The sequence below is a fragment of the Hylaeus volcanicus genome, chromosome 5, assembly GCF_026283585.1.
Source record: "Hylaeus volcanicus isolate JK05 chromosome 5, UHH_iyHylVolc1.0_haploid, whole genome shotgun sequence".
NCBI classification, from domain to species: Eukaryota; Metazoa; Arthropoda; class Insecta; order Hymenoptera; family Colletidae; genus Hylaeus; species Hylaeus volcanicus.
Window position 1 is genome coordinate 12,703,836 of NC_071980.1, and position 12,160 is coordinate 12,715,995.

At 39.1% G+C, this 12,160-nt stretch overlaps 1 protein-coding gene and 1 long non-coding RNA gene across 6 annotated transcripts in view; one reads left to right on the forward strand and one right to left on the reverse strand.

Moving 5' to 3' along the window:
• LOC128877623 (matrix metalloproteinase-14) overlaps positions 1-12,160 on the reverse strand; it is a 48,942-nt gene that overhangs the window by 17,187 nt on the left and 19,595 nt on the right. For all 4 annotated transcript variants that reach the window (XM_054125095.1, XM_054125093.1, XM_054125094.1 and 1 more), the window contains exon 2: positions 1,531-1,654. In XM_054125095.1, coding sequence (XP_053981070.1) covers positions 1,531-1,654 — 124 coding nt within the window. The remainder of the gene's footprint in view (positions 1-1,530; positions 1,655-12,160) is intronic.
• The window catches only part of LOC128877632 (uncharacterized), a 160,755-nt gene that overhangs the window by 15,029 nt on the left and 133,566 nt on the right, over positions 1-12,160 (forward strand). The gene's annotated exons all lie outside the window — the stretch shown is intronic.

A 12,160-nucleotide genomic window follows, 5' to 3' on the forward strand; every position in this document is an offset into this window, starting at 1 on the left:
TTAATAAGGGTTTACTTTTCTAATTCATTTAAATCACTGCTCTTGACTAGGATTCATGGTTAGGCCCTTTAATCTACTTTTCTTGTGGACATACAATATTATATTTGTATGTATCACATGTTGTATGTATATAATATAATATTTTTTAAAATGTTCGTTCCTCTCCTACATCTGTCACTCCTCCCTTTAGTTCAGTCCTATATTTCAACGAAAGTGCTTGGACTATGTCGATCCATTACATTGTTTACATTACTTTTCTTCAAGTTTTGAACATGTTCCTCTCCAATTTTCCATTTCACAGATCACACATTTTATACTTATCACCTAAGTGATCCAATTTACCATCTAACTTTCTATTTTTCTTCCATTTTCCTCCTTCTATTCATAAAAAATGCTGAGACCACCTCGATCTATTACACTGTTTACATTACTTTTCTCCAAGCTTCGCACACGTTCCTCTCGAATTTTTCATTTCACAGATCCCTCATTTTATAAAATACAATACAATGAAAATGTACTCATATCGTAAGAGTTTTAAATTGACAAATTATGTGAAATCCTGCGGGAGAGAAAGTATGGGTCTTGATGATCTGAGAATGCCTTGCCCGGCCACGCCAAGCATTTGACTTCCAGGCCGCGGACATCTAGGCAAATTTTTAAACAGCCTCAGTTTGTGGATGATACACTATTTAGCTTCTTCATTTCACCGCCAAAGTGCGGAGCAGTCACTTTACATGAATTGTCATTAGGATCTGAACGTCCGCACTGTTGAACACAGCATTTTAGCTGCGCATAGTTGGAAAGCACCTTCATGTACTGGCAGCTCATTTCGATTTCACATCTTTTTCTATTTTCTTATAGTTTTTAATTAATGGGGACCTTTTATTTTTCTATGATAACTACTTGAGTCCTCCACTTTTTCATGTACTTGGCGTAATTTTTTTACTTTCTTGAAGTTTTTTACGGGGATATACTTATCACCAATTTACCATTTAATTCGCTTTCTAATTTTCCTCCATTTTTCCCACCTCTTCCGTTTCGTTCTTCCATCATACCTTCGTTTACCCGCTCGTTTGCTCACCGAACCTTGCATTTTATCACAACTTATCACTCGTCGGAATAATAAGATCGTTCTCGGGAACCGTGACGCGCGAGCACGGGTTTTGACGTATAGGAAACGACTTTTGGAATCGGACTCTGACACGTGATGCGTACCCAATACGAATCACAACCGTGCAATTACTTCGATCCCGGCAAATTTCATGTCGCCGGCGCGTTTCGGTGAGTCAGAGGAGCCGCGACACCGAATGAATGCATCCACTCGTATGATTCACGTGCCCGGGCACCCACGCCGGCTATTAAACTCAATTACGGTTGAATATAATACGGGGATGCGATTGCAAGGACGCAAATAAAAGTTAATTGATAATTGAGACCGGAGGTCCGGAACTTGCCCGTTCGTAGTAACTTTACTTTCAGAAAATTGATAATTGTACGTGCTGTATATTGACGATTACATCGTGCGTTTACCTGTTATGTTTAGTCCAGCGAAGGATTGGAACTCTGCGATCGCTTTGGACAGCGTGTCTTGTGATATGATTCCACCACTTGTTGGGTTTATGGGTTGCAGGTAGCCGAATTGAGATAGGTAGTTCTGCAATAAAAAGAAATTTTCGGTATCAGAGTTAAAGAGTATACATACTCTCTCAAGCATGCAAATTTTTAAGAGAGACCATGAGTTCTCGCGTTACAAAGTTCGCTGTACAAGTCTGAAGGATTCGAATTAAATTGAATTGGACTCTTGATCGGGCCAAGTGTAATACCCACAGGCGCCGTGGATCGTTATTACGTTTAATTCTAACATCACGTTCAGCGTACACATTATCTTTTTAAAAATGACTCATCCCTCGTGCGGTGCTCGAAGAAGCGCCACAGGATCGCTTCTAATCGCTCCACTTTCACCACATCCGTGCCCGATACGAATTTAGGTGGAATCGAACTTTCATCGATCATCGTGAAAATCGACGATGATGGATCGATCTCAATTCCAGCGATAAGAAATACTTTCTTCCTTTCTGTTTTCTCTCTTAAAGAAAGCAATATTCAAATTTCGTCTCCACACAGATTCTTCCAATACAGAGTCGCTATTGAAGGACCCACAGAATTAAATTATTGTCCAAATCCTAAAAGAATCTATCTATCTATTTAAAAAAAAAGTTATATTCGATTCGAGTAGTTTCCTATTTCTAGTTTAAACTATTGTGAGCTTTGAAATATTTTATTCTATAATTTTTCAGGTGTTATAATAAAAAAAGAAACTGTGAGCTACGCACTCCTATCAAATAAATGAACTAGACATTTTTATTTCTATCATAGGCAGTCTCTTCGAGATTTTCATCTCGATTGGAGATATATCGTGGATTATCGAACCACCAGATTTCGCGCGTTTATGAACTACGTATGGGAGAGACGATGATGCCCGAGGGGATTGACCCGACCGATGACTGTATAGCGGTATGATACTGTTATTTAACCGCGTCGAATAAAGGCAATTAATATTCTGGCGAATAGAACGTGCCGCGACGTACGTGTTTCCGTTTTCCTTGTCTATCGTTCGGTAGCGAATTACAGGAAATTATTCGCGTTCGCTCAAAGAAATTAATTCCACTAAATGTTCTTAAGTATTAGGTGTATTTAATTTTTTTTCCACACACTCTTCCCCGCGTTTTTTTATGTATTTTATTTCTGCTATTTTCTTCCATATTTGTGCAACACCTAAGTTACTGAATGTTGTTAAGTATTACGTGCATTAAATTTTTTTTTTCACACGCTCCCTCTCCCGCGTTTTTTTATGTTTTATTTACGGCAATTTTTTACTCTAATTTATGTGCAGCACTTGTCGTCCCATTACGTTTTTATTATCGAGTATGTTTGACTTATCGGGAATCGCCATCTGTTAATGTATTCCAAATTAATTTTTTGTCCATCTCGTGAGGAAACTAATTACAGAGAATTAAACACAGAGTCTCGGAATTAAAATAAATACTTTTCGCGAATGATCAAAATAAAGTTGTAATTGTCGTATATTTTCGAGCAAAGTTAGGCTGAAATTTTGTTCAATTTTCAAGAAGTTATCGATGAAAAGAACAAATCTCGAAACAACGCAGCTCTTTCGCAAACAGACTACTTTTTGTCGCCAGGCCGATTATCCTCTGATGGGAAAAAAACGTGGCCAGGCACAAAGATAATGGCATATTGCCAATACGATTAACAAAAAACTACTGGTTTGAAGTATGACGCGGCTGATTGTTGTGAATATTAATCAGTTAATATGGCTGAAATGTGGCTGAAACAGTACCCACTCCTATGGTTCACAATTTGGCCTTACAAAACCATTTTAACTCATTTAAAATTAATTAATTCATTTTGAGTTCAAGCTAGTTCAAACTACTTCAATTAAAATTAATTAATTATTTCAACTTGAATTCGAGCTACTTCAAACTACTTCAATTAAAATTAATTCATTATTTCAACTCGAATTCAAACTACATATTTCAAACTACTTCATTTGAAATTAATTAATTAATTCAACTTGAATTCAAGCTACTTCAATTAAAATTAATTCATTATTTCAACTCGAATTCAAACTACATATTTCAAACTACTTCATTTGAAATTAATTAATTAATTCAACTTGAATTCAAGCAACTTCAAACTACTTCATTTGAAATTAAGTAATTAATTCAACTTGAGTTCAAGCTACTTCAAACTACTTCATTTGAAATTAATTAATTAATTCAACTTGAATTCGAGCTATTTCAAACTACTTCAATTAAAATTAATTATTTATTTTAACTCAAATTCAAGCTACTTCAAACTTAGTACTACCTGATTCACATTTTACATATTTTCTACTTAAAGAAGAAACAAGTATTTGTTCTAGTAAACAATGAAATACACATTTATTCTTTCATTTCACAAAGTAGTGTCTTTCATCGATATTTGCGTTATACACATACGATGACGGTTGATCAGAAGTATAGTCCCTAGTCCCAACTTCATTACTAGATCATACTGATTCATCTTTCCCACAAGTAAATCATAGCAAATCGATCCTAAAGCCAGTACTACTTATATGCTTCAAAACCTAGTAAACTCGCTCTCGGAGTGAATACGTAGCACCGTTCGCGAACGATACGTCGATAAATCGTAAACTGCATATGTAAAACCAATCGTAGCCTCGAACGGTGTGCCGTAAGTGTAAAGTTATTCCATGAGTCACAGGTTGAACGATGCTAGAGCGGATAAAGAAGATATTCATTCGGATATTCGATACTCATAGAGCCATTCAGTGCATCTTCGAACCACTTTCGCAAATCCGTTAAGACGGAAGCCTTGAGTGATGATGATTCAACGTTGCACGCTATTTAGAAGATAAGATGGAATCTTAAATCTTAATTCTTTGAATCTCTGAAACGAATCTCAGATTCTATGAATCTGCATAAAAATTTGCAGTCTGGTTGCGTCCTGTCATGAAAATTTTCTCGAGACTGATCAAAAGAAAAAGATTGCCTCGAAACTTATCGAAAGAAAAAGTGTGCCTCCTCAATTTCCTCTTGCATGTTTAAATAAGCTCCATGTTGTATTTGTTTATCTCTCGTTGGCGCAGTGGCTCGTAATTAGCTTCAGGATTCCGACCAGTGTCTGTTTTACGTAAATTTTTGGAAAATCACCGCGGTATTAAGAAGCAGATTACTACGTCCTTCGAATATTATTTTTAACGCAGCAATGTCCTTTCTAAAGAAATAGAATTCGTCTACCGTTTCATTGGGACGCGTTTCGAGTGCACGGGGACCTTCGACGGACGTTATGTAAATCAACCGCGACGTTTAGCTCTCCTGGATGAGACGATTTAGTCCGGATGCACCGCACTTCAGATCTCGACGAAAATAAACATTGGAATTAGCATAAAGAGGAACACGTCTTTATTTTGCTCCTTGCCTTCTGAAGGACCTCGGTTAAATTACATTTAGTTTGTTCAAGGGGGTATTCTTTTTATTTCTGGGTTAGTAGGCTCCTTTTGGTTGATAATATTCTCATTCGTTGAGGCCTTTAAAGTATTCCTAGCAAATTGTATTAAACAATTTTTAAAGTTAACCACTTCAAAAGTAGACAAAATTGGCAAAGTTTGCATATCTGGACTGTGTATGGTTATGGATTTAGAGCGAATGTAAATATGGGAAAATGAGGATGTGCATAATGCACAAATATATGAAATATTAAAAATAAAATACTTGTTATATCGTTCAGAAAATAGAAAATGTTCCCATGTAAATCTCGATTCTTTATCTAAATCTCTAAAAATATGAATTTATAATAAAAATCTGGAGCCTGATTATACCGACCAATAAAAAATGTGTACTCTTCTAATTATCATCCGTGTGTTCCAAAAATCATAGTTTCATTCGAAGAATCCACCTAGAATTAGAATACATGTATCGCCTACATTGAATCCCCATTCGTTTCAAAATAAAACAATTCGTCCCCATCGATGAGATAAACAAGAATTTAGGATCATGACTAGCAGGAACACGCCGCGTCATGGTCGACAATTTCTTTTTTCCTTTTTTTTCTTGAGAATGATATTGCCCCCGTGGTAAAAACGTGATTTCACATCCTCGCAGATGCGATCTCATCAAAAGTCAATGATTCAAACATGCGGCGTTTCCGTGTCTTACGAATCTCGTAACGCCGTGCGGAGCAGCATCGCTTCCAAGAACGGCGAGATTTTTATGAATGAACGTAAGTGGAGTGCGCGCGCTCGTACTAGCGCGCCCGTGTGTCACGCGTGAATGGACACTCCTTCCTGACGCCCTCGTAACAGGACCGCGTCAGCTGGAGCGCGCGCACGTTCCAGCGCAGTGCCTCCCAACAGGTGCGACACACAGGTGGACAGAATTCTCATCTGCTTGGAAATTTCGCGTAAAAAGTAATGTAATCGCGAACAAGCAGAGACCAAGGCCGTTGATTGTCTATATTCTAATTTTCTACGATTTCATTTTTCTTTGATTCAATTCAGAGTCGCAAAGTTCATGTAAAAGTACACTATTCAAGGAAGATTGAGTCTCCAATTATCAGGTTGAAACTTGAATACTATTAGGTTGTCCCAAAAGTTTCTTCCGTGACTTGCACTCAATTATTTTGTGTGGCAGTGTTTATATAAATAGACAACCTAATTTATTAGATATTAATATTGTACAACACTAATGGAGCAAAATGAATCGCAATTTATGTACGCAATTTAATAATGTAACATTAGACGTAAAGTATTGTGTATGTATTACTTATTAATGAAATGGAAGAAACTTTTGGGACAACCTAATATTTCTTCTTAAAAAATGTTCTGATTTTTATACAGTGTTTAGTCTTCATTTAGTCTTTGTTTGTCTAAGCAAGCTTTTCCTCTTGAGCATCTATGTTGCAAACAATTAATTTCGACTAAAAGTGTTTAAACGTCCGCAAATTTGTCCGTGGCTTAATTATCAGAAATCCACGGGCTAGTCGTGATGTAAGGAAGGTTGCGAAGCACTGGCATGTGTTGGCACTCACGAAGGATTTAAGATTCTGAATCATCGACGACGTCGTTTTTTTCCTTCGGGGATTTCGATCGTGACTCGACCGTCCGACGAAACTGCCAGTCGAGTCGGAGACCAAGAATTTCGCATTGTCTTCGACGCGAGGAATTATTCGTGCTCGTGTGGGCGAAGATAAGAGGATCGCAGTCTGAAGCTAATGTCAGATCGCTAATGAAGCTTTCAGGCGTGTGTCGAAGCACGCGTCGAGATATCGCGAACGTGATCCGTTCGATATCGCGGTGCAGATGACGACAGAATCGATTTCACTCTTAATCATACCAATCCCTGCCGTAGCATTGTTTTGGATCGAAAGCTGTGGAAAAATGTTCACGATTGTGTACTCTATATAAGCCACTGCGTTGTTTAAAGATAAAAACACTGTGCTGTAACTATGTATACTATTGGTATATTTAGTATTGTATTTTATTAAAACAATAGACAATTGATTATGATTGAAGTAAAGTGTCTATGAGGCTTGCACTGTTCCAAGGTAAACGAAATTTTAAAAAAAGAACGGAATTTAGGTTTATACCTAAATATTGTCACATTTGGATCACTTGAATATTCAGATCGAACTTGGACAATTCGTTTCAATATTTATCAAAAGTAGTTGCAATCAAAGCAAGCAAAAATTAATGACGAGAGAAAGCAATGGTAGATATAAATAATTCATGAATGATTCGGGTCATTTGAGTCCTCAGATGTCTTTTTAGGGTATTCTCTAAATATGGACCAATTTTTGTACTTCTGTAACTGTGATTGTTTGAAATGAACGGTACCAATCAGCCATTTATTTTCTCAATTTTCTCGTCATCAGCATCGCGTGGGTGAGATACGTGACGATGACACTTCTTCGTTCCTCGTCGATTCGTCGGCAACGTGACGAATCGCGGGTGTGTCTAATCGTACACACGCGTATCCTATTGTTTTATCGTAATTCGGTATCTCTTACGTACGGAGCACGACATCGCTTAATTAAACATTCGCAAGAAAACCAGCAAGCAACGTGCGTTATTCCACGTGGAAAGGATACTCATAAATATACCATTTCCAACATACCTTCCATTTATTTATTGACTCATTTCAGTCGCGAATTACCTCCGCAGAAGTGTCGTGAAATTTTACAGAAACGCTAGAATCTCAAGTGTTGATGCTTTAATATTTTACGTGGAAAGAGCATTCACGAAAATACCATTCGCAATATTCCCAATACAGTAATGTAAGACACATAAATGCTAGTGAATAGATGTTTATTAACTGCAAGTTCTTCCGATTTCGCGACGACTGCTTGCGGTCTCTTCTTCTCTCGCTTTTTATGTTCTGCGCGTGGCGTGGCATTTTCCGCCCTTAACCCTCCGGCACCGGTGCTGGGTCATTTTTCCGACGTTAATTTCGAAGTCCCATTCCTCTGTCATCGAAAGTGTCGAGCCGTGTGTTTACATTGTAACTCGATCCGTAGCGATCGGCCGTCCCCACTATTCTAACTTTTAGCGACGTAACGTTTCGAACTTTATTGCAAAAGAAGTAGTTTTCGGGACAAAATATTAACAAAAACAATTGATTACGAGGCATTATTAATATGATAATAATATTTCCATATAAAAATTTGATTTTCAGCCTTCTTTTGTAGCGCGTAAGGACTTGGATTTCGATCCCTGAATAAGTGACCCGGCTCCGTCGTTCGTGCGAGCGCCCGGTGTCCGAGGGTTAAATGGCAAGCACGCGCCCCACTCTTTCTTGGAGAAGACCCCAATGTAGCCGGCTCTACGGAGCCTGGTGAAACTCATGTCACACCGACGAAATATGGTAGGGTCCCGCCGAAATTCGACTTCGACCCTCGCCACGTTCTCCGGAGTCTAAACACGCCGCTAATTTATGGCGGCACATGCAGCTCTGGCCGTCGCCAGGCTATTGCCATGTCGCCTCACTGTCGCTCGCTCTTACAGTAAAGATTGGATCAGTGCAAGACAGGATTGACTGGATAAATGCAAGATTCTATTGTCTCACCAATACGTTTTAGCCGACTGCTTCTTTTCCTCGGACCTCTTTCTCTTTCACTCTCTGTCCTTTTTCTACATTCGACGCTCGTCTCGAGCCAAATGTAAACACAGAATAGAAACCTCCATCAGATAACTTCACTCTTTGGGTCCCAATTTTCTTGCATTTATCCAGTCTTTATTGTATTCCTTAAATTTATTTATTTACTTATTTCAGCCGCGAATTACCTCCGCAGAAGTGTTCTGACATTTTCTAGAAACATTCGAACCTCAAACGTTGACGCAAGCGAGCCTTAGGCGCGAGTGAATCACGAATTAGTTCCTAAAACAGATCGCAGATTAAAAACAGAAGTCACCGGGAGCGTAAATCACGGTGGCAGCCGTGCGATCGCGCGACACGTGCGAGACAAAGGAAGGAAAAACACGCGTGCATGATCGCGCGTTTTTCACGGCCGAAATTGCCGTCGCGTTCGAACGTAACAAGGAAAATTGAACGCTGCCGCGAGAGCTCATTTTCCATAGCCACCGGTTCTAGGAATTTCCTTTATTGCCCAGCGTGTTGTTTGCTTTTCTTCGCATTCGTCGTCGGTACTTACGCTTTGTAGCGATGGAAATGAACGACGATCAGGTTTAACGTAATAATTGATGTTTGAGTGCTATTAGAGTAATTTGTGGAGCTTGACAATAATATTAGCGTGCGAGTTGAAGTTGCAATTGATTCAGCGGCGAATATCATTTTTAGAGCACGCACGATTAAAGTTGAACTAGTTTATCCAAATAGGGGATTATGCAACCAACGAGTGTTCTTGAATGCCTGATAAAGAGTCTTTTTTTTTTCTTTTGCATATTATCAATGGCGTTACAGAACGAACGTCCACGACATTGTCAATGACGTTGTAGAACGAACATTTATTTGACTTTTGTAATTAAACGACAAGACGAAATAGTAATCGCTCGAACCTTGTACGAATACCTGGAAAAATGATGCAGAATAGCGGCTCGTGCGAAACAAAATTGCCTTTCTGTTTAATTAATTCGACAAACATTTCATGCATACTTTAGTTTCATTAGTAATTTCTGACTCACTCTATTGACAATGTTCTATTAACAATATGTTGTATTTCCTGCGGTTTACATTTCGCTACGTCATTTTAAATACATTTATCACCGATATGGCAAACATCCAGGTACGCTTCGTTAATTGATCATTTCCACTGTTACGGTTAACGCGTGCGCAACGCAGAGAATTATTTATTGCACTTGGCTCAGGTTCCGTAATTGTCACTTTCGTCATGTACGATCGAATGTCATTTTTAAGTGATTCAGCGCTTATCAGGTGACTCATGGTAGTTATCAGGATTAGAATATTCCATTGAGGAGACTGGAGATTGCCCAACAAGATTATCAACATTAAAGAAAATCTATTTTCTAAATATAATTTGGTAGAAATATTCTAAAGACTTTAATCGACAAGACTATTGACAACCAAAAAGACCTATTTTATAACTATTGAAAATGAGGGAGAAGTGAATAATAAAATACTGAATTTATAGATAACTTTAGCTTTATTCACTAAATTGTCACGAGCAAACTGTGATCTTTTCTCAACGAGGAGCTGCATAAGACTGACGGATGAACGTTAAAAGAAAAACCGTAGAAAGAATTTCTAGCTGTATACAGCGTAGTTTTAGCACATCTATTTAGTCTTTAGTAAACTACAGGAAGTCCTCTGAGGCACTTGAGAGGGTAGGCTATAGGATATACCGTTGTACATATATTTTCAGTACATTTATTTTTGTAGTAAAATGACATGTTACTGTTTAGTAAATATTCCAACAATAACCCAGAAAAAGTAGAGAGTATCTCCTTGAGTCAATTTGTAGATAGACCAACGTTATATCGAGGGGTGAAAGGGCGAGGTTCACCCAATACTGTTGCATACGAACCCCTATCCCAGTTTAGGGTCGCAGGAACCACCCTCGAGCCGCAGGTGGACCGTAATCGTCCGTACTGAAATTTTTGCGATCGAACATTTTTCAACTGCCCCGTAATCCACGCGAATTTGCGAATCGATAACCGTCGTCGTTGACGTAATTACTACTGTAGCGGCTGTTAAGGCGAAGCACGATACGTTTTATGCTCGAGCTACCTTGAGAGCCGCCTCCGAACGAGGAACGTGCAGAGCACACGATAATGCAATTTAAAATTACGGGCTGCGCTGTTGTTAGTTTAATACACCGGCCTTGGGAAATTTTAAGCATATTCTTCTTCGTTTCTTAGAATCCCATCAAACAGAATAGCGCGAACGACGAAAACGACGACTCCGTGTGTCCGGGTAGCAAAGTTGAAAATTTTCCCCAATTCGAAGAAGGAAGAATCTACTGGTTTGAAAAATACTCATTCGACGGAGTAATGTGAAACGTCCTTGGCGAGCAAAATTGGTACCTTCGTCATAAATTACCTTTGGTTAGAGTTTAATTGCTTCTGGTGAACGTGATTCACTTCATTTTTAATGGATTATCGCGTAGAATTTTTCTTTCTCGATTTTCTGCAGCTTTTCTACGTCCTGAAAATACATTTTAACGCCTCGCGACGTTTTTGCTTCTTCGAGTTATACTCTGCGAGGCATAACTGCGGTAGCACTTAAATTTTTGTAATGTTTCAGCCTTTGGATAGGAATGAAAGAAAGATCAATTTGCGAAACTTTACACTTGAATGTATTAATAATGAAATATTTATTTGAAAATATCAAAGCTATCGCTTAATTTAGACAGATTTCTTTGATAGACATACAAGGTGCGAATATTTATAGGACTGTAGGTGCTGCTACAGTTATGCTTCCAGTATGAACCCTTAGGATCCATTAGATCTCGCTTTTAGTCCTCAAAGCAACCAGACGCGTGCCAAACGACTCGAAGCGCACTTATCGAAACGCGGGCGCATAAATCGGGCCGGACAGTCGGCTCGCGTTCACCTGTCGAAAAGTTGACACTTTGATTGGCCGCGTTATCGGAACTGACGTGAACGCCCCGTTTCCATGACCCGAATTTAAACAAGCACGGATTTCGTGCCTCCACTGAACACACACACGGCGATAATCGTTGTTTTCTGTTTCGTAATCATCTCTGGTATCTGTCGCGCCCGATCTGCCGCCGAAAGCAACGTTGTACCGGTACAACGTCTTAACGCGCGCAGTAATTAGAAGGAAATTTCACAGAACGCAGAAAAATGTACGCGAAGGGTTGCTCGTCCATCTTTTCGCGACGAAAAGAGCGCGAAAAGCGGTTGGAGCACGCGATGGATCGATTTCCAGCGGAATTTCTGCGTAGGCAACGCTTGATGAATTCACTGGTGCAGTAACGAAGTGAATAGGGTAACTGGGTCAGCCGATGCATCAACTAGCGACCTTTACGATTAGAAGATACCGAGACACCTCAAAGGCCAAATGTCCGACGGGAATGCAAATTTCTCGCGTCTCGTTCTTGAAAAAGCGTGACTTTTAAGCATCGCACGAAATCGTGCGCCCTG